General features: G+C 43.5%; 1 protein-coding gene across 1 annotated transcript; it reads right to left on the bottom strand.

Annotated features, from left to right (window-relative positions):
- Positions 1 to 20,931, bottom strand: LOC148834165 (calcium-activated chloride channel regulator 1-like). Its single transcript, XM_088915751.1, has 14 exons — positions 20,785 to 20,931; positions 17,471 to 17,614; positions 15,567 to 15,720; positions 13,291 to 13,399; positions 12,962 to 13,121; positions 12,098 to 12,325; positions 11,562 to 11,786; positions 8,696 to 8,873; positions 7,914 to 8,020; positions 6,088 to 6,309; positions 2,859 to 3,129; positions 1,892 to 2,047; positions 1,237 to 1,458; positions 1 to 317 (listed from the first exon to the last, which is right to left on the bottom strand). Exons 1-14 carry the CDS (start codon positions 20,929 to 20,931, stop codon positions 1 to 3), a joined length of 2,640 nt encoding a protein of 879 aa, XP_088771877.1.
- Positions 20,932 to 22,929: the final 1,998 nt, after the last annotated feature.

Genomic DNA, 22,929 nt, shown 5'->3' with positions numbered 1-22,929 from the left:
TCAGATCCAGCAGATCCAGAGGTACAACCAGCAGCGTGATGGATCAGATCCAGCAGAAGCCTGGGAGAGGGCCTCGTATGTGGACAACTGGGTGATGCTGGAGATCTCAGAGGTGCCCCCCTCATCATCTGTGGCACGCAGGGCGAGGTAGACCACCGATTGATTCATGGCAGACAAGGACTCCAAAGGCAGGAGGAGAGTCTGGGTCTGTCCTGCTGGAACACTGTGCAGAGAGGAGGTGTTGAGGGGCAGAGCAGCAGTGAAGCTCTCTCTCAGGGCCTGTGGGCTGAGGCCAATTCTGATGTCATAGCTGGACACTGGAGGAGAGGGAGAGGAAGATCAGAGGGGTTTGGAACAAGGACTGGGGTTCTAGTCAGTATGTCTCTCAGCTGTCCCAGTGTTTTGATGGGTGTCCAGTCTGTGTCTCTTACCTGTCCTAGTGTAGTGATGGGGGTCCAATCGTGTGTCTTTCACCTGTCCCAGTGTAGTGATGGGTGTCCAGTCTATGTCTCTCACCTGTCTCAGTGTAGTGATGAGTGTCCAGTCTGTGTCTCTCACCTGTCCCAGTGTAGAGATGTGTGTCCCGTCTATGTCTCTCAGCTGTCCCAGTGTAGAGATGAGTGTCCCGTCTATGTCTCTCAGCTGTCCCAGTGTAGTGATGAGTGTCCAGTCTGTGTCTCTCACCTGTCCCAGTGTAGAGATGAGTGTCCCGTCTATGTCTCTCAGCTGTCCCAGTGTAGTGATGAGTGTCCAGTCTGTGTCTCTCACCTGTCCCAGTGTAGTGATTGGTGTCCAGTCTGTCTCTCACCTGTCCCAGTGTAGTGATGGGTGTCCTGTCTGTGTCTCTCACCTGTCCCAGTGTAGTGATGGGGGTCCAGTCTGTGTGTCTTTCACCTGTCCCAGTGTAGTGATGGGTGTCCAGTCTATGTCTCTCACCTGTCCCAGTGTAGTGATGGGTGTCCAGTCTGTGTCTCTCACCTGTCCCAGTGTAGTGATGGGGGTCCAGTCTGTGTGTCTTTCACCTGTCCCAGTGTAGTGATGGGTGTCCAGTCTGTGTCTCTCACCTGTCCCAGTGTAGTGATGGGGGTCCAGTCTGTGTGTCTTTCACCTGTCCCAGTGTAGTGATGAGTGTCCAGTCTGTGTCTCTCACCTGTCCCAGTGTAGTGATGGGGGTCCAGTCTGTGTGTCTTTCACCTGTCCCAGTGTAGTGATGGGTGTCCAGTCTGTGTCTCTCACCTGTCCCAGTGTAGTAGTCATCTCCAGGTGCAGTCCACTGCAGAACAACAGTCTTGTTGGCCACAGAGGCGGTCAGGTCGGTCACTTTTCCAGGGGGGAAGTCATCCCTGGGCACAGCTGGCACTCCCTTCACTGTCACTGTGCCCCCACTGGCAGAGCGGCTGAAGCTGCCTAGAGCTGTGCTAGTCTGGCGAAGAGAGGGGGCGCTACGACGCATCCTACCTATGATTTGAAAAATGAAAGATCACAGTTTTACAAGGGGCAGTAGGTCCTTGCTGTGATTTTGTGTGTACGTGTGTGAGAGAAATGGGAAAGTTAATTTTAGTGTAGATGTGTAAGTGTGTTGAGGTTAACACTTCTGTATGTGGTTCATATTGTTGTATATGTATGGTATTGTGCTCTTTGTAGTGTGTATTGACGGGTACACATTGTAGTGTGTGTATTGTACTTATTGGTGTGTTATAATTCAAGTATTGCAGTGTGTATAGTGTATTCTGCATATTGTTCTTGTGCATGTTGTACTGTAGAGTGCATTTCATTGTGCGTTTTGTGCATATTGTATTGTGTGTGTTGGAGTGTGTCTGTTTTATTCCGAGTATTGTGGTGTCTTTATTTTAGTTTGCATGTATCCTTTGTATATCTAAGTCTTTCGTACCACTGCTTTGTCGAGGTCTTTCTGGAACAGCATTTTTGGGGTACTCCACTCCGCCCTTGACACCCTGCACCTCAAACTTTACACTGTATCTCCCGTTACCCTCAAAGCTGTGGAACATAGCTGAGTATATGCCATCATCTTTCGTTTTATCAGCTCCTGCAAAGAGAGAGTTGTATAAACACAGGCGGAGAATAAGCTGACTGTACAGTCCACAGTACATTGAACTGAGAAGGAGAGAGATGGCAATAAACACTAAATGGCAAGACAGCAGCTAGAGAGAGAGAAGGAGGAACCACTTTAATTGAAAAAGTCCACTAGACTCTCAGTATGACATTCAGGTCCTTGCAAAAGAATTCAGCCCAGTCATAAGTAGACATGAATTCAACCCCTTTGCTGTAGCAAACCTAAAGGAATTTAGGTCCAAAAAATTACTTTAATGAGCCACACAATTTTGCACAAACTCAACACAGTGCATGACTCAATCAACACCATCCCTACAGTCAAGCATGGGGGTGCAGTAGTGTTATAGATCTGCTCGTCATCAGCAGGGACTGGGAAGCTTGTCAAGACTGATGGGAACACAGTTCTGGCAAATGTTAGAGGAAAAACTCCTTCAGACCCAAAGCCGGGATACATTTCTCCTTTCAACATGACTATGATTTAAAGCACAAGGCCCAGGCTACATGGTCACCAAACCAACTGTCAGTCAGGTAAATGACAGACGCATTCTAGCTAGATTATTAAAAAAACATTATGCTCTGGCATCATACCTTCCCACTACTGTGGAGTATGTTTTACAGTGCAGTGGTCTCCGGCCAAGCTGTATTAGTTTGTGATTTTTAAAAGTTTTGGAAATGAGAACCTATCCCCAGTTGATTTATCTGGTTAAATAAAGGGCTGTACCTCCAAAGCTCCCTGAACTGCCCTGATATGTGTAATGTGCAAATGACAGACAGTCAACACGTGCCTGTACCGCTGTCGACCAGACGCAGTTTATTCACGGTCTTTTCACCAAGGTCCACTATAGCTGTGACATTGGCATTGATGACAGGCCAGGCGCCCTGGGACAGCTGAGCAGAGATCAGGAGGGGCTGAGGGTAGGTTGTCTGTGTCTCGCTTATGCCTCCAGAGACAATGACCGGAGGGACACATTCATCGGTGGCTCTGGAGGTCACTAGCAAAGTGAAGGTCTGGGGGGAGCTGTGGGTGTTGACAATCTTGTAGCTCCATATACCAATCTGCAAGATTTAACCAAGAATGAGAATTTAATACAGGCACTTGCAGGTCAATGAACATGTTTTGGCATCTTTATCAGAGCAGAGAGATGAACCAGAAGGGCAGCAGGCAAGGATGAAAGGAGCTCTGTAAAGAGGATGCTTGTAGCAAAGAGAAGAAGAGGTGGAGATTTGCCAACCTCGAGATTTTTGGTGCCACCCCAGACAGATGTACTGTAAAAGCAGCTATATTTTAGAGTGTCTGCATCCTTTAGAATCCTATAGGGCTGAAGCAGCTAAATGATTCATAGTGCTGAGTTCTGCAGGTGTCATTAAAAATGATTGTTTCAATTTAATTTGGTGTAGCTCAGTACAGATGAGCTAAACTGACCGATTGAAAATGAGACATGCTTGGAGCCAGGGCAGAATTCTGTAAGTGTCAAGATATAAAAAAGGCTTGCTTAAAATGTACAGGACATAGTGCACATCAAAACAATATCAGGAAGGGACAATATCAGCAGGTACGTAAGGTTAGTGTTAGTACTTAATATGTATGGAATCATTACTGGAATATTTTAACTAAACAATAGAGCTCTTCATCAGTCACAAAACTTCCTCAAGGTCTGTTAAAGAACTGACTTTGTAAAAACAACAGTAATTGATGTTGTCAAGAGAAAGTGATCTACTTAAAAAAACAGGACCTAAACTATTTTCACTTCACCCATCAAAACCGTTTTTCTCTTGTTCTCATCAGACACCTGATTTTCACTAACAACCTCCAGCTTTCCCACCCTGATTGCTAGCCATTACAGGCTGATCCTGTTTGGCCAGGGACGCAATTCGGTAATCAAAACTCACATCCATTATGCAACAGCCAGTTTCCTGTTTTGTTTTGTCTCTCTTCTCACATGTCATACACCCAGAGACCTCCCAACTTTCTGCTGATGATGACGGGCAGGTAGTATTCAGGACTCAAGCCATTAAGACTCCTCTCTCTCTTGGCTATGGGAGGAAAATTGTCTGTACTTTGCCAAACGAATCCCCAGTCCTCAAGGTCCTGCCACCTTCCATCAGCTATGATTCAGCTAACACACATGGTTCCTCGGAAGAGCACTTCATTCATTCTGAGTCTGGCAAATAAACTACCATGTAGCCCACCTATCTAGGACCATTGATGCCCCCTAATACAGTCTTGGCTGGTGATGCCTCTCAGTGGAAGTATTCTCTCAAGCATCTCAAGACTCACTTAGTCCCACAGGCCTTTACATCAGCTCACTCCAAACTCCTCAACCTACATCTACCCTGGATCCCAGATATAAACTGGACCCCTTGTCCTCCTGGCTGCTCTTATAAACACACAGGGGAGAAGAAAGACTAATTCCACACAGAACCTATCCCGACAGCTCCTTTTCCTCATGTGGAATTTCGCTCCCTCTCAGTAGTAATTACTCATTCAGACGGCTGTCTTATCATGCAGGTTTTCCAGATTAACAGCCTGGCATACTGACAAAAAGGAATCACACAGTCAGCCCGGCTCTTGATGACAATCCCTTGAAACAGATACTACACACTATCTGACACACCGGGGGATAAAGCCTCGCACCCTTCTGTACCGCTGTTCACCACTGGAGAGCCCTGGGAGGCAATGAAACAACTCTCTAGCTTTTCGTCCAGCATAACGGCATGAGAATACAGGGCTCTCCGTCATTGGCAGCACCTATACTACCAATTAAGAGCCATGCAAATGATGCTCATGTAACTGCCCCAATGATCAACACAGAAGCTCTCCTAAGCAGTGCTGCTGAGGTGCTTTGTAATCAGAAATTCTTAAAGACAGAATTCCTAATTTATTTGATCAATATCAATCTTAAAAGCTCCATTTAACTTCATAGGATATAATCCATCAGAGTGATTCCACAAGGACATCATTATTGATCCTCTTTATCAGGAGGGTGAGTTTAAAAAGCCAGTGACACCACAGCTCAATTATTAAATCCACTCAGTATTACAACTGCTTGTAGAAAACAAAGAGAACTAGTCAATCGGAATACATAAACTGCATAATAAAACAGTTTTATATATAATAAAATTGAAACTTACCTAAATATTTTGGGGGAAAAACAAAATGCAGCAAGTGATTACATAGGTGTTTATTAATTGTAGATTATTTACTGATATGTTGGAAATATATTTCATTTGATATTTAATTATGGTTGCTGATCTAAATGGAATGGAAGATTTAAGATATGAATGATGTATCAATAAAGTGTCTGAATGACAACTCCATTCTAAGAAACAGCTGTGATGGATTGATTACAAGGGTTAGATTCCTCTGCTGCTCATGAAATGCTGGAACTCAAACTGAAGCCTGAAGGAGTCACATGTAATGTTTGAACAAATGACACATAATTTGTTCATAATTTTTTTTTCTGATAAGAGGTGACTCAGATTGGAATGAGGTCATTAATTGTTAATTGATTACATTAATTACAATGTGCTGATTGAAGGCTGCTGCTTTTAAATTTAAATCAGTACTCTAGACTGTAGTATAGTTTGTGGTTAGAGTACAGTAGTATATAGTCCATAGTATAGTATTGTCTCCTGTATAGTATAGTCTAATCTAGACTGTAGTATAGTATATTCTGATCTAGACTGTAGCATAGCCTGTAGTATAGTGTAATCTGATCTGTCCGCAGTATATTCTCCAGTATAGTGTAGTCTGATCTTGACTGTACCATAGTCTGAATTTGCAGAAACCTTAGCAGCAATATTAATTATATAATGTTATTATTAAGCTGGGTGAAGAACGTACTCTAAATATCAAATGTGATATTTAATTAAATGAAGTACTGCAATAATGACATCAAGCATCTTAAAATGATTATATAAGACAAATGTAAATGAATGTTGAAGTCTCTATTCAACTCTCCTAATGCCTGAATGGCTTCATTGATTTAGTAATTGTTCCTGTGTGTTCAGTACCTCGGCTATTCCAGGGATGTTCAACTTGGCGATTCTCTCCCCAGAGTGTATTTCCATGTCGTTATTTTTGTAGGATACTCCACTCGGGCTGCGGACTGTGATGTCCGGCTGGGCGTGTTCCCAGGTGAATGCCAGCACGGTGTTTTTGCCAACAGTGGAGTCCACAGGGACTTCACCCTGGAACCATGACCATGGGATAGTCCTACCCCCTTTGCTCAGCAGCTGGATTTGAAAGAAGAGAGAGAAAAAAGTCAAGCGCCAAAGTCTAAAAGATAACAAATTAGACTGGAGATTCACCTCCTCCAGTCCCTCAGGAAAGGAAGCTGGAAGCCGTCTCTAGAACTGGCCTTAAAGGAACACAACAATGTTAGACGTGCTAGAGAAGAGGTTTCCTGTTTAAAATGTTCTTAAGACAAATGGGCGAATGATAGTTTTGATGGAATCTTCCAGCCACCAAACTCAGATGTATTTCAGATTTATTTTTCAAACCTGATAATATTATCTAATATAGGGATAAGACGTTTGATACTAATTTGGAGTCTGACTCAAGGGGTGCACAAGTTATAAACTTTTGTAATCTTGGAATTTTGTTCAGGATGTTTCTACGACCACATGAAGTCATGGACACATTTTATAACCCATAATCACCCTTCTCTGATCTGCTCCCCTGCTTCCATCTTCCTCCTCTGTCAGATCTGCTCCCCAAATTCACCCTTCTTCATCTGTCTGATATGCTTCTTCTGCTTCTTTTTCCTTCGCAGTATGATCTGCTGTCTGTGTTCTCTTATCTTCTTCTGTTTGATTTGCTCCCTGTTCCCCCATTCTCCTCTGTTTGATCTTATCTGCTTTGTTCCCTCATCCCCATCTGTGTGAGCTGTGTGATCCACTGCCTTTTGTCCCTCTTCATCCTCTGTCTGATCTGCTGCCTTTATTCCCTCTTTCTTCTGTTGGATCTGGTCCACTGTTCCTTCCTCCTCCTCTGTCTGATCTGCCGCCTGTGTTCTTTCGTCTTCCTCTGACTTGCTCCCTGTTCCCTCATCCTCCTCTGTCTAATCTTCTTTACATGCCCCCTCTTCCTTCATTGTCTGATCTGCTGCCTCTGTTCCCTCATCCTAATCTGTGTGACTGCAGTCTCATTCCCTTCTTCATCCTCTGTCTAGTCTGCTGCCTTTATACCCCCTTCCTACTCTGTGTGATCTGTTACCCCTTTTCCCTCTTCCTTGTCTGTCTGATCTGCTGTCTCTGTTCTCTCCTGTGCTCACTCACCCTAGAACACACCACTGCTTTATTGAAATCTACCCCTCAACTTGTGGAAGGTCCCAGTTGCTCACTGTCCATCATTACAGCCATCTCAGCCCAGCTCCTGACCCTACCCTCCTGTGGTGACTCTCCCTGGGGTGCATGGCAAATTCGAACATTTTGCCTTTCTTTCCTATGTCTTAAATATTTCATCAGATGAGATGGGGCTGAGACCACATAAATGTTATCAGCAAATTCTTTTACAATTAGAGCGACACTTGATTCTTTTATTGCAATTACTCTCTGGATGATTGCAACATTACTGTGCATGAGACAGAGACTGTTCTGTAATGAATTTCCAGGAATTCACGACCTATTCTGTCTGAATATTGTTCTTTGTTACCATTTTTCATGTGATCGATGTGTTTGGTTGACATGCGCGAAACTTGAAGCTGTACATCATCTTGTGGGACATTATAGATGCTGAAGCATTCTGAGCCCTTGAGTGCTCCCATTATTAGACAATTGTTTTATAACAACCTAAAAATTATAATAGTAGGAACGGTAAGAGCAGCTCAAAGCCACACCTGGACAGCACTAGTGATGTCATCTCCAGACTGAGAAGTGATGTCACTGAATGCATCCATCAGTGCGTTGGAGTCCAGTTTGTCATTGGCTGAGAAACTCTTTCCTCCTGTTCAATGAAATCACAATGGATTTAGATATGGCAGCACTAAATGGACAGCATTACAAACCAATGTGATGTCACTTAACATCCAAGCATTCTGGTACATGTTCTATTCGGAAGGTGTTTTCCCAGTCATGCTCAAAGAAATGACACCTATCTAGGAAATTTCAACTCAAATAGGTTTGCCACAGTACTCACAGATGGGAAAATTGCTCAATCTAAACTAAATCATGCAAAGAGGATGGGAAGTGATCCAGGAGACGTGGATCACAGTCTTACTCTATCAAGAAGGTTACGGAAACAACAGATGTAATTGGAGTGTCTGAAAAACCATGACATTTTAAGAGACCTCCAACAAGGATTTAGAAAGGGTTGGTTTTGTTCTGCTGATTTTGTTCTGCTGATTTTGTTCTGCTGATTCCTGCATTTTCATCCCTGAATTTTGTTCAGTTCATTTTAGGCAAAGGAAAACCCCTGTGTCCTTGCCCCTTGAAAAATAAAATAACACTTCCTCTCAACTTTCAAAAGAATCTGGAAAGACCAACCATATCCCCTTTCCTCTTGTTCAGATAGAAGCAGTCCAGATGTTTCCCAGTATGTGATTGTCTCAAAGCACTGCTTTGCAGGAAGCTAAGCTCACAAGGCAGAACAGTGGAGAGTCTCAACCCCTGGCTGAAATACCTGTTCCGGTCGCAAACTCCTCCAGCCGGGGGTCGGCACTGGGTCCCAGAGCGATGGTGTGGACGTGGACACCACTCCTCTTCACTTCCTCCAGACAGGACCCTACGCTGCTGTCTTCGCCATCCGTCAGGAGAATGATCTCGTCCCCAGCCGTGTCCCCATCATCCTGTCGGAGAACCTGGGAGAGGAGGAACTGGTCAGGACAGCAGTGTGGAGCAGAGCTCGGGGTTCAAATCCCAGGTGAGACACTGCTGCTGTGCTCCTCAGTGAGGTACAGTACTTCACCTGAATCAGCTGTAACAGATGTTGGTTCAGAAAATATGCACCGCCGGCGATTGCTGGCTCAGGTCAATATCTCAGATAGGAGATAGAAGACCAATGACGGGTCCTCCCTGGGATGGAATAATCCCTTGCAAAACAGTTGAAAAAAAGAAAGAAGAGGCCTTTCTCTTCTAACGAGGGGCAAAGAAACAGGAATGTGCACCTTAGCTTCAGTTCTGAAACAAACGCAAAAACACTTGTGTGGGAATCTTATGTAGCTGCTCCTTCAGAGTGGGTAATGATCTTGACATTCTTTCCCACGCGGATGATGGAGGTGAGGACCGAGCCAGGTGTGTCGTCTTTCTCTGCCCTCTAGTGGTGATCAGTGGATTTACAATTCGGAATGCCTCTTCTGTGCCACACAGCCCAGTCAAATACCCAGCTGTATAAACAGATGTAGGGTGCTTTGACTCCATGTCAAGCCAAATAAATTAGAAAATCATATTTTTCAAAGGGGTGCTGTGCTGTGACCCTGTAACTGTATTAAAGCTGCTCCTGTGCTTATTGCTGATCCTATTTCCTGTCCAGGCTTTGAGCACATGTTTGACATCCAGCATGGTGGAGCCTTTTCATTTTTTTCTCTACAATTTCCATTGCATTTGATTTTAACTAAACACTGTACTGGTTTATTAGAGATGCCCATTAAAGTCATGCGAGCTGATACACACAGATGCAAGTCATGCACCAGCCCATAACTGTCGCACTTTCCAGTTGAAGAACAGCAGTCAGAAGCTGCAGGCTGGGTCCAAGTGCAGAGAAGGAATGAGCTTAAAGGTGAGAGAGCAAGCCATGGGCAATCATCCCAAAGCCATCATCCAAAACAAATAAGGGTCAAAGCCAGAGAGACTCAAAAACAAAGCACAGTCCATAGGGGAAATCCAAGAGTGGAGTCAAATAAAGCACAAGTCAGAAAATGAGGTAAGCACACTATGAATTCCCAAACTAAGATGAAGATCTCTAAGACTGCAACCCGAGTATGACAGGGTCAGGTCTTCAACAGCCAGGTCGAAGTGTGCACAAGTGGGATTGATTTTCTTCCTGATCTGGAGTCATAGTAACTGGGGTTATAGTAACTGTGTCACGCCCAGTACACCTAGAGGGCGCTCTACTTTCCTCCTGTTCCTAGTTCCCTGTGATTATTCTTGTCTTTCTGGTGCGTCTTGTTGTGGAGCCTATTTACTTCCTGCTTCTGCTCTGCTCCTCGCTCAGCATTGAGGTTCGGATGTCTTGAGACCCGCCTAGCACCAGGTCACTCCTGTCCTTGGCCTGAGGGCGTAGGTTTCTATACGGCATTTCCTGAACAGCTGAGCCTGGGCTAACCCCCATCTCGCCGCTATGCATAGGGTTTATTTTCGCTCCCCTGCCATTCCACGGTTCGTCCTTTCCGACATCCGTGACAAACTGCTGGCAGTTGTGGTGATTCTAGTGCAGTTTTGCGATACTTCATTGAGAGCAAGCATGACACAGCCACGCCGTTTACCCACCTTAGAAACGAAATGAAATATATCCCTGGAACTCCAAGGCACTGAGCAGTGTGCATACAACATTATAACTATACGAATACCGCATTTAACCCAAATCGTGACTGGGGAGAAGAAATATCCCAAACAAATAAGTAATAAGTTAATAATTATAATGATTAATAATTATAATAAGTTAATGATAAGCTAATAATTCATAAATGCAGCCTGCTTTCACTTTTATGGTTTTTGTCATTTGGAACCCCTTGCTGATCCCTGTACTGGTCATTTGTATTTAGTTAATGTTAAATTGGCTACATTAACTCTATCCATGTGAAGTTTGCATGGTATCCCTGTTGTTTTCCTCCAGGTACTCCGGTTTCCTCCAACAGTTCAGGAAAATTGTGGCTGGTGTAAGTGTGTGGGTCTACAGTATATCTAACGTTGTGTCTGTACGTGCCCTCTGATGGACTGGTGTCCCACCCAGGGTGAATCCAGCCTTGCACACTCATCTCAGGGTAGACACAGACACACTCACACCAAGGACAATTTTCCCAGCAGACAATTAACCTACCAGAATGCTTTTGGGCTGTAGGAGCAAACCCACGCAAACACAGGAAAAATATACAAACTCCACACAGATAACACCCAGGTCCATAAGTGCTCAGAAACAACAATGCTATCCACTGCACCACTGTGCCACCACCTTATAGATATAATTTACCAAAAATCTGTTAGCCTGTACCACTTTGAGAACCCATACTATAAAACCTGAACAAAATGCAACATTGTTCCTCCTTTAGTAGATATCAATTTGAAAAACACTTTGAAGAACAGAAATGATTTAAAATTCAAAAGCAAGCTGATGAACTGGAGTTCAAATTTGGATGTGTTTGAGAACGACTGATACATTATCATTAGCTGTGAGTTTATGGATGTCTCTCAGTAACAGTCTCATCATAACAGTCCCCTCTCTGCTCCTCATTAGCCCTTTTGTGCCCTGCTTCATGTGCAAATGTAACTGGACAGGTCAGAGCTCGCACTCATGCAGTCAGTTCTGGCCGGTCATTTCGGACTTTACTCACCTCCAACGCTTCCTGGATGCCGCTGCAGATCTTGGTGCCTCCATCGGCTACAGAAGGCAGCGCACTGGCAAGCTGGGTCCGTGCAGCCTGCCCATCGATGAGAACCAGACCCTTCAAGATCCGGGCATAACCTTTGAACTCCACGATGCCCACTCGCGAGCCCTGCTCCACAATCTGGGCCAGGAAGATCATCGCAGCCTGACGGAGCCTGTTGATCCGGTCAGACTAGAAGAGGGAAAAAGCAGAGTAACACAGCTCATATCGTCATCTCCTGAAGCAAGACAGCTCCCCACAAAGGGAGGTGGCATTGACTGCAGACAAGGGCAGGGTCTTGAATGCAGTTCCTGTGTCTTATCATCTAAATACCAGAAGGAGACATAGCCAATAGATCCTGTGTATGTGTACAGTGCATGAGAGTGCAGAAAGACTTGTTATTTAAATTTATCCAACACACAAAGTATTCTGCATTACGCAAATGGTCCAGAGACTACCAATCTTTCTCCTGATTGTATAATGAATGAATAATGAAAACTTACATCCTTCATGCTCCCGGAGGTGTCCAGCACCAGACATACCACACGTTGTCTGGCCCTCAGCAGAGTGAAGGTTGGACTGGGGGGGTCCGCTGTCATGGGGGGGTTGTTGCCACCTTTGAAGTCCTTAGTCTGGCTGATGACACCCCAGACACTCCTGTAGTCACACTGCTTGTTCTGGTCATTTAGTACCTCGAAATTGTGAGTGCTGTCATCACAGAACTCAGTAACCTTGGTGGCACAAATAAAAAACATATATTTCTATATTATACATTTTGGGAGTCACACTTTTTGGCTCTGTGGCACTGCATTGTGTATATCTTGATTAACTTGTGTAACCAACAAAAGATGTTATTATATAGTGAACTCCATATATTGAAACAAGGGTGGATCCAAAACCAACAACTGAAATTCAAGAGCTTAACATGAGTTGTCTCATGTCAAGTCACGTCTTCTTTCAACAGAGTATTGTGAGCTGTAGATCACATGTCTAGAAGCGTCAGGATGAGTTTTTGGAATAGATTGGCTCCCGAGCAACTACGTGAGAAAAATGGCTCAAATATGTTCTTTTGTTCAAACTATCTCTGATGGATTAGATACCTCTACTCTTATTTCTTCTCACACTGAGGCAGTGTGAGAAGAGGAATCATTCTACAGGAGCTCACCTGTGTGACTATAGCAGTGTGAGGAACAGTATCTTTCTATAGGATCTCACCTGACTGTGACTGAGGCTGTCTCAGGGGCTGTATCTTTCTACATGAGCTCACTTGTGTGACTGAGGCTGTGTAATGACCAGTATCTTCCAATACAAGCTTGCCTGTGTGACTGAGGCATTATGAGGAGCAGCATCTTTTTACAGGAGCTCACCTGTGGAATGGAAGGCTGATACATGATTGAGGCCTTTGTGTTCTGCTCCTTGTGAGGGATGAAGACACAGTTCTTTGAGGGCAGCCCTGTCCAGGGGTCTATCTTACAGTCTCTCTTCGAATAACGATTCTTGATTGAGCCCCTAATGTTCTTAGAGCACCTGAGAGAGTTAGAGAGAGTACAGAGGTGCAGTTGTTATGCACTGATTGGATACTAAAGTACATGAGCATTGTGCTTGTTGTGAAGTCTCGGTGGACACCTTGTGCAAAGGAGAACAGAACGAATTGTGAAGAGTGAGACAGAATTCTAGAGAAGGGATTTTCACTTACCTTACAGCTTCTATCTCACCAGTGAAATGCCTATGAAATGGTTGCTGGAAGTTAAATTCACTGAACACTCCCCATCGCAAGATTGCCCAGGTGTACACTAACACACGACCTGGAGCACAAGAGGAGAATAATTCAGTGTGTGAAGACAAAATGTAAGAAACAATGGGTTTAAAGAGGTTCAATCTGTGAGGAAGATACTATATATAAACAGAGTTCACCTATCCATTTTCTAATCTCTTCATTCAATTCAGGGTCACAGGAGAGCCGTAGCCTCTGCAGCAACAGGTACGAGGCAGGATCTACCCTGGATCTGAAGCTGGTTCATCACAGGGCACATACAGACACAAACACTCACACCCTCCCATCAGGCCCAATGTGTTTCCATAGATAAATGACCTACAGTACCAGCATGTGTTTGGATTGTGGGAGGAAACTGGAACACCCTTAGAAAACCCACGTGTTCACAGGGAGAACATACAGACCCTGCACAGATAGTCTGGAATTGAACCCAGGACCCCAGCAAGGCAGCAATGCTCACCACTGCACCACTGTGCTGCCCCCCAGTAGTTCAGTTTGATGAAAAAGGAGAAACCAGTTGTTTGGTCTATTTTAAAACATGCATTTTGAAGTAGGTGTCGTTGTGTACATACGACACTTCAGTAGTTCAGTCTAATTCTATTTATGATTAGCTGATTACTATAAAAGGATAGAGTACTTATTACCTTGGTGTTAACTCATCTGGCTCAGGAAAGAACAGTGTTGGCTGTAGATCAGCACTGTCACAACCTCCCTCACTTACAAGGAATGAAACAGGGAGGCAGCTGCAAGGGTGAAGAGGTGTTAGCCCCATGGGCCTGGCTAAATTCTATGCGGAGCCTCCACAATCTGACCTCCCTAAAACTTCAACTGGTGAAGCAATTTCTCTCATTTATATAACTAGGCTATGAGAAAAACCTCGATCAAAGGCTTAAGCCATTTGTGTCTTTCTTACAGCAAAGATAAATCGCTATTCTATAATCTATACTGATGGAAAAAAGAAACGCAACACCTTCTCCTCCACACTCTGGCCCTCCCGTCTGCGTGGAACAGGCTGAAGAGTGACCTGATGCCACTGCTGACGAGTCCATCGCAGCCTCTGTCTGGCCCAAGCCAGTCGGGTGTGATGTCTAGGAGGTGTGAGCAGAGGGCCTCTGACAGGTCGCCTTGTTCTAAGGCCGGCAGCATGGAGCCTCACTGTCCTGTCACTGATGCAGACATTGTGTTTGCTGGCAGTTTCAGCAGCAGTACAGGTGGCAGATCTGAAACTATCTCTCAGGTGGACCAGTCTGATGTGTGAGTCCTGCTCTGGTGTGGTCACTTGAGGGGGACCGGATCTTGGACGGTCTGTCCTGCCAATCTGCTGAAACCTTCTCTGCAGCCGGGACACAGTGGAGCAGGTTACTCCATAGTGTCTGGCAACGCTGGCACATGACATGCCTGCCTGCAGCATGCCAATGGCCCTCTCCCTTGCTTCTGGTGACATTCAAGGCATTATGGAATGACTAAGTGTGGCCTTTTTCTTGCAGTGACCTAAGCTTTGAATTAAGGCCTTTTTAAAGGTGACCTGTTCCACCTGGACCTTGTTGGGTAAAAGCGTAGGTAACGAGCTTTCGTGAGATTGGCAAGTTGCAATGCCTCACTGCACAAGCTGTATTGCTGGTCAGGGGGCTTAAAACAAATGGACAACTTTTTGCGAAAGTACATAAGCTACTGTATAACTATAGTATTCTCAATCCAGAAAATGTTGTGTTTCTTTTTTCCATCAGTATATTTATAAAATGTATTCAACCCCACTTGGTGGAAGCACATCTGTCAGCAATTAATACCAATTGTTGCAGCTGAATGCCTTTTTGGGAGGAAGAATGGTGGCACAATAGTGATCACTGCTGCCTTACAGTGCTGGGGTCCTGGGTTCAGTTCAAGACCTGGGGCACTCTCGGTGTGTATTTTGAATGTTCTCCATGGGTCACTGTGGGTTTCCTCCAGGTGCTCCAGGATCCTCCCACAGTCCAAAGACTTCTTGGTTGGTGAATTGACTTTGGGAGAGATTGGCCCTGGTGCAAATGTGTGTGTGTTTGTGTCTGTGTGTGCCCTTCCAATGGTATGACGAACCGTCAAGAGTGTACCCTTGCTTTTGTTAGGAGTGTACCCTGACTCTGGCTCCCCCACGACCTTGAGTTGAAGAAGCATTAGAAACAACCAGTGGGAGTCCGAGGTGCTCAGGGCTGCAGTTTCACCTCTGGGTCCGTACATGTCGATGGCCTGGTCATTCAACAGGTATTCGGGGGTCAGGTGGATATGTTTCCCCTCTTTACCACAGTAACCAAGAGTGGAAGTGTATGGAGCGCCGATGCTGTTGTCACAGAATGGATCAGCAACCTGCACACTTGCCTGTAACAGACAAACAAAGCTTTGCATAACAACAGTGGTACCCGTGTGAGTGTGTTTTCACTGTAGAATGAACTAGTGTCCAAACCAGGAGGCAGTCCTTCCTGTCACCCTATGGCACTGGGCTAGGCTGAGAATTGAGATTGTATGAGGCGTATTGAGATGCCCGAGGGTATCGGGATAGGCTGAGGTTTGAGAAGGCGCTGGGATAAACTGAAGCTTGAGGAAGGAAGGACTTGGGAGTTGAGGGTTGGGGACTGAGGAATACTGGGGTGAAGACTGAGCTTTGAGGGTTAGGGTTACCAGGGTAGTGTCACAGACTAAAATATGGGTGTGGGAAAAAAAGGTATCTGGGCTGTATTGATTTTCGGGTTTGCTCTGATTTGCTGCAGGACTGCTCTTTTGGGACATTGGGTTCTGGTAACTGGGTTCCATGGGGTTCTTGTGCCGGTCTGGAATGTGTGTATCTTGTGGAGAAGTCATGTTCTGTGTTCTGTACATTGGGTGGGCATTCAGAGGAATTGCTGTGTTATGGGAAGATTGAAGTACTGTGATAAAATGGGATGTTATATAGAATTACTGCCTTGTCTGATCTACAGGTGCCCTGGAGGTTTTGAGAGATAAAAGGAACCTGCTGCAGGGGAAAAGGAGTCCCCTCACCCTTTAAAATGGCTAGTTGTCGTAGTCGGCGAGAAAAGATGAAAATATCTTGTGACAACAGATTGAGGGTTACGCATTGAGGCTATTAGGACAGATTGAAGGTTAAGGTTGTTGGAACAGATCGAGTGTTGAACACTGAGGATAATTCTAAAGGACAGATTGAGGGCTAAGGGTTGAGGGTAATAGGACAGATTAAGGGCTGCTGGTACTGGAATAGATTGAGGGTTGAGGATACTGGGATAGATTGAGGGTACTGCAATAGACTGCCACACATTAGGAATTCATTTCGAGTTGAACAGAAAGAATGACTTTCTCTTATGTGTGGATTCAATCACTTATTGAACACCCATGACCAGTTTCTCACCAGCTTGCTAAATGTAAAGCAAGCATAAAAGCTAAAATCCTTGCTTAATCCTCATACTAATGCATTATACATTAAAATACATACATAGAGAGGTAAGGATTACACGTTTAATTTTTTAAAAGTAAATAGGTTCCTCACACCTGAAGAAGGCTCCACGGCCGTAACGTTGTGTTTTCTCTCTTCTCCTTTCAGCAGGGAATAAACCTATTACTTGTTCCTATTGCTGTATATATTGCTCACAAAATATGAAGAATCGATAAATCAAATATATTAAATTAAAATATAACTGTAATGTAAGTCTTAAACCTAAATGTAACTGTTCAAAAATGTCATTTCCCAATCCTTTCTCAAAAGCATGGAAATTATTTTCAAAAACGTTCTTAAAAGAACTGTATGTGTACGTGTATTAAAACAAGGGATTTAGGGAAATTGGATGTCAGCATATGCAACCCACCTCCCCGGGCACAGACACACAAACATGCGCCCACACATATCCACAACGAACAACATAGACCACTTCTGGAGTCATAGACCGCTTCGAGCTCCCCATTTCTTTGCTGCTTATACCTTTATATTTCATATCTAAATTTGATAAATTTAGAAAATTTAGAAAATACATTTCTAAATTTCAGTCCAACATTTTCAGTCAGAAGACGTTACACATATTACAACCCAACACAATATCACACATAACACAGTGTGTAGCGCTGTAGAGATGTGTAGTTGTACCTCTTTATAGGTCTCAGTGCTTGGTTTCTTGTAGAGAGAATGATTTTCTTTCCAGGTTGTGGGAATTAAAATCCTCACGTCCTTGAAGAACGCCCGTTTCCTTGCGGCCGCGAACAGGTAAGGGGAAGCCTCTGTGAACATTTCCTGGAGGAAAGAACAAGCGAGGTGATCACAGCATCATTTACTGTACTTTCACTTCTACAGTTCGCCTGACCCTCAGATGCTAGTGCAGCCCCAGATCTGAACCACCCCACCCAAAGCACTCTGCTGGATTCTGTGGATTCACTGCAAGCTTCCACTTTTCATCTCCTTGACAATTCCTTTAGAATCGATTTTCCCAGCATTCCCCCAAGCAAGAGCCTCATCAGCCCTGAGTTCTGCTTTTGAAAAGCCTGACGTCCCTCTCGCCAAGAACACGTTTTCACATCCTTCAGAAGCCTCAGATTTCTTAGAATCAGTTAGTTCTGAAGGATATTTGGATATATCTGGCCTCAAGGCTCGATTGCAATTAACGATGTCTCTCCACCTACCTGTCAACTACATTTTGTACTAAGAAAGACCTATTTTCCGTACTGCGCACCTCCACTACTGCATACGAGTCATTCCTGAGCACCTGTCTCTTATCTGATGTGTTTTTTATATTTAGCCCGAGGATGGATCTCAGACCCTAGCTGTGGATTGTCTGGCACAGGTCCGCTCTCTGGGATTCCATGTTTCGGCTGCAGCGGAAGTGTACAGTATGTGACTCTCACCACTGTGCCGCTTAAGCAGTGATCATCCACACCTGTGTCCCATTATTCATCAAGACTGCTGTTTAAGATCTGGTTTCCGAACAATCTGGCTCCATCATACATCTCTGAACTCCTCCATGCTGTCGGCTCCATTCACACGAGGCTGCTCCTCCGCTCACTGTACCCAGGGCTAAATCATGGGCTTTTGGTGACCATGCCTCTTCTGTCGCTGCTCCAGTGTTGTGAAATGACCTTTCTCAGACTTTAATTCTTTAATTCTTTAACTTTAATTCTCTTCAAATCTAAACTTAAAACACCTTTTAACCAAGGTCTTTGTCTGATTGCCTACATCTGTAAAAACCTGTATGCTCTTGTTTATTTCCTTTCTTCGTTCACTTTTTATTGTATTTCTGTGTCTTTTTCTTCGTGATGTACAGCATGCTTTGGTTTGTATTATTATGATGATGATTAAAATCAGCTTCTCTCCTCAGTAACCACTCAGTAGTGACGGGTGTGTCAGTGTCAGGTTTCTCCCTGCTCTTGTTATCTTTGCTAGTTTTGGCTCTGACCCCTGCTTGCTCCAGACTTTGTCTTTTGGGTTTTTCTCTCGGACTTTACCCCCACCTGGTTCTTGACTGCGCCTCTGCCTAGTGTTTGCGCTAGTGTTTCAAACTCCGTACCACACCCATCTCTGCAGCTGGTTGTTCCAATATATCCTTCTGGATCAAACCTCACTTCAAATTTCACAGCAGAGCTTCCACTCTCACGCTTGTTTCTGGGAAAGTGGGAAACCTTTTCATGGGAACGAACCACCTAAGGTTAGATTATCTACAAATAACTTAAGTTCTTGAATTCAGTTTTTTTTCCCCTCAGCTCCTGTGTGGCCTATGCTACGGAAGCTCATTAGTGCCACAGAGAAAAATAGATTCTTTGTGTTTAAACTAGACAGCACTGGGTTTTAATGTCATTTATGTGACATAGTATTGCATTTATACAAGAAAACTGTTGCCTTTAAACAAGAACATTATTGCATTGATATGACATAACTGCATTAAAACGTGATAGTTAATCTGTGAACAGTATTCCCTACTATATTAATATTGTGTATTATCTGTGCAATAATATTGTCCCATGCAAAGTAGTATTGACTTTAACAACAGAAGAATGTCATTACACTACCCTTTTTGCAAAACATTAATCTATAGAAGCATGCGTACTGTCTTTTTTATACAGTACATGAAGTACCACACTGTTTCAGTGAGCATTCCTGGGTTAAATGTTTGTCATTTTCAACATTTCTGTGAGAAGTAGCCATGACACGGCTTTCTAAATGTATGACTACTGAATGAACATTGCCGATTACTGTGACCAACAATAACAGTAACAGTATGCCAACAGCAGGTATATGTCTTACTGTCAAGTCATAGTGAATGTATTCCTTTAGAATGTTAAAAGAGTAGGCAAAAACCCATGTACAGTACATGTTTCTGCAGTTTCGCCTGAAGAATAATGTTTGGAAAGCTGTGTCACAGAAACGGTGAAATGACATGCATTTAACCCAGGAATGCTCAATCACGGGGTGTTCTACTTCATATATACAAAAGACAGAACATGTGCTTCTTTACATTACTGTTTTTCAAAAAGAGGATTGTGATGATATTCTTGTGTTGTTACAGTTAATGCTGCTTTGCATGGCACAATATTATTGTGTATACAGTATAATACAAGTATAATACAATATATTAAAATAGTAGTCAGTATTGTTCACAGTCAATTAACTGTCACTTCTTAATGCAGTTAAATGCAATCATTTTATAGTTTAAACACAAGTCCATATTGTAAAAACAAAATAATTGTCAATAATTTTCTCTTTTAAATGCAATACTATCTCTTTAAAGTGCAAAAAATGTGTTTTTCTCCACAGCGCTGATAAGCTTCTGTACTCTGCTCCCTGCGTGAATCTGTTTCTCATCTGAAAATGATTTTGCTTCTGAAAAGCTGTCCGACACTCTGAACTGCTCATTCGCAGTACATTATTCCCACTTCCTGCACACATCCTGTCTACCAGTTGGTACAGCCTTAGGTCCGGTAACTGCTTCTCCTACATCTCTCAAAGTCTAGAATCCCTTGTCCAGAGAACCCTCTTTGGCTTCACGATGTTCTCCAAATTCACAGCTCCCTCATCCTTCCCCTGCCTATCTGACATAAGCGTTGTGTCTCTCAATACTTCACTGTTACACCTCGAGAAAAGCTGCGCAGGCCTAATCAGCTCAGGTACTACTTCATGGATCTTCACCGATCACCAGCCCCGCGTCTCCCTCCGTCCTTGTTTTCATTAAAGAGAGAGGCCTTGGCGTTTCTCAGATCAGGCCTGTGAAATCCTAGATCCTAACGCAGTCTGGATTCTCCACTTTGCAATTTTCTGGTCACCCCTTCCGAATTGACATGGCTTCCTGAGCCGCCCGTCAGAGGCAGCAGTGCCAGTGATAGCAGTGCTGATAGTAGCATTGGTAGCATTAGTAGATTTGGGAGCTGTGTTAGTATTCAGAGCTGTAGCAATTCGCTCTGTCTTTAGGACCTTACCTTGATCTTGTCAATGAGCGCTGGGTTCTCAGGCACATGGGGGTTGATGGCAACGACCACCCCTGTGTATCCATTATCAATCAGCTGGACTGGAGACCCCAGAGTTACAGAGCCCATCCAGCACAGCAGCAGCACAGAGGACAGCATTTCTTTGGAGCTCAGAAGGAGGGATTGTGTGTGTGCCGTGTTCCTGAACTATTTATTGAAAAACATTTATGGTGGGCGTGGATCATCTGCAGCTCCAGTCTCCAGTCTTCTCCACATCTCTCCTGATGACACAGTCTCATAAACAGTTTCCGTGCCCTTTCCTTCACCTCATTTTGTCCCGTGTCTCAATGGAATAACCTTATTTATCAGCTTTGCTTTTCACAAACACATGTTCTACCAGGTTTTGTACCAAAGACAGCATGAAGTGTAATGGGTCACAACAAAATCGTTATAAAGAACAAAGAACTTTATTCACAAACCAAAACAGCAGCACAGGTGGTAAAATGATGGTAAAAGCATGGACAGCTACATTTTTCAAATGTATGTTTGTGTTTATTTTGGGGTATGGACTAAACACTGTTCAGGTGTACAGAAAGTACAGTTTATGATTGATATAGACTATTTTAATAATTATATAAGAATACATTAATGGCAGTAGACCACAGTTAAGACAATGTTTAAAAGGCATTTTTAGAAAAGATGTTAAACAATATGGAGACATTTCTGGATTTGGAACAAATGTAAGAAAATCAAAGGCTGTGACAGTAGGTCAAACACCACCTCAGGACATTAAGTTTAAGCTTAAGTTAGGCTCAAAATACAATTAAGTACCTTAAATTAAAATTACTGTACAGTTTATCAGACCTATATTCTTACATTTTTGGAGTACTAGAAAATAAACTTAAAGAGGATTGAAATAGATGGAACTTGTCACCTTTAACAATTATCAGAAAAGCTGATGCTATAAAAATGAATGTTCTTCTAAGATTTATGTTTTTTTCCCAGACTTTTCCAGACCAATAAATGTTCCTCCAAAGGTGATAAATTGTTTATAGAGAGCAGAAGGAAAAAAGGGGACAGATTTATGATCATTAAGCTGTCTAATCAATGGAGGGATTGACATGACCGAATCTAAGTAATTACAGGCACAGGTCTGCGGTTGTATGTGAAAGTTTGGGAAGCCCTGGTCAAACTGCATGTTTCACACAATCTCTAAGTGAAAAAGAGTTAAACCAACCTCTGCAGGATACAAACTTAAACATGCCATATTTCGGCACGTTCTAATGCCCTATTACTGTTTGCTGAATTTAACAGCTTGAAATAAAATAAAACAGTGAATGTGACGTGCAAAAGTTTCACGCTGGCACCCTGTCACTTAGTACTTTATAAAACCTCCTTTGGCAGAAATCACAGCTGCCAAACGTTTCTTGTGGCCAGTTTAGAGTCTTTCTATTCTTGCTTTAGGAATTGTTTCCACTCTTCCTTGCTCAGAAATATTTTTAGGTCGTCTTGCATGCACTGCATGTTCGAGATCTCTGAACAGATTTTCAATAATATTCAAGTCTGGGGAACCTTCATCTTCCATTCCTGTAAGTACTTCATGGTTGATTCTGAGGGATATTTTGGATTGTTTTCTCACTGAAATATCCAACCTCTTTTCAGCTTCAATTTCTTCACTGACTCTGGGACACGAGCTTCTAGGATGTGTTGATATTTAGTAGAATCCATTCTTCCCTCTACCCGCACACTGGTTCCTGTGCCACCGGCTGCAACACGACTCTAAAGCATAACAGATCCTCCCCCGTGCTGAACAGCTGGCGAGGTGTTCTTTTCTTCAAATACCTCACCTGTTTCTCTCGAAATAAATCTTTTGTGGTTGTGGCCATAAAGTAAAATTTTTGTTTTATCAGTCAACAGTATATTTTTCCAAAACGTTTCTAAGTAAAAGGCTTAGATCAATCTAAGTATTGTTTTGGATACTTCATATGTTGCCTTTTGTGATGAGGTCGTAGGAAAGGTTTCCTTCTGACAGCACTTCTATGCAAATTTTTTTTGTGTGAGCAGCGCTGTACTGTGGACCTCTGGATCACTACTCTGGTGCCAGATAAACCTTTCTGCAGCTCCTTTGCAGTGATATGTGGGTTCTGGTTTGCATAT

The sequence above is a fragment of the Atractosteus spatula genome, chromosome 5 (genome assembly GCF_055471065.1).
Source record: "Atractosteus spatula isolate fAtrSpa1 chromosome 5, fAtrSpa1.hap1, whole genome shotgun sequence".
Lineage (NCBI taxonomy): Eukaryota > Metazoa > Chordata > Actinopteri > Semionotiformes > Lepisosteidae > Atractosteus > Atractosteus spatula.
This window is presented reverse-complemented; position numbering and strand designations above follow the sequence as displayed.

Coding starts and splice junctions, on each gene's coding strand:
- LOC148834165 (XM_088915751.1), bottom strand. CDS start 20,931: ATGCTGTCCTCTGTGCTGCTGCTGTGCTGGATGGGCTCTGTAACTCTG. Junction 13,400..15,566: donor CGACATGTACGGACCCAGAG/GTGAAACTGCAG, acceptor CTTGTGCTCCAG/GTCGTGTGTTAGTGTACACC. Junction 6,310..7,913: donor ACATCACTAGTGCTGTCCAG/GTGTGGCTTTGA, acceptor TTTCAAATCCAG/CTGCTGAGCAAAGGGGGTAG.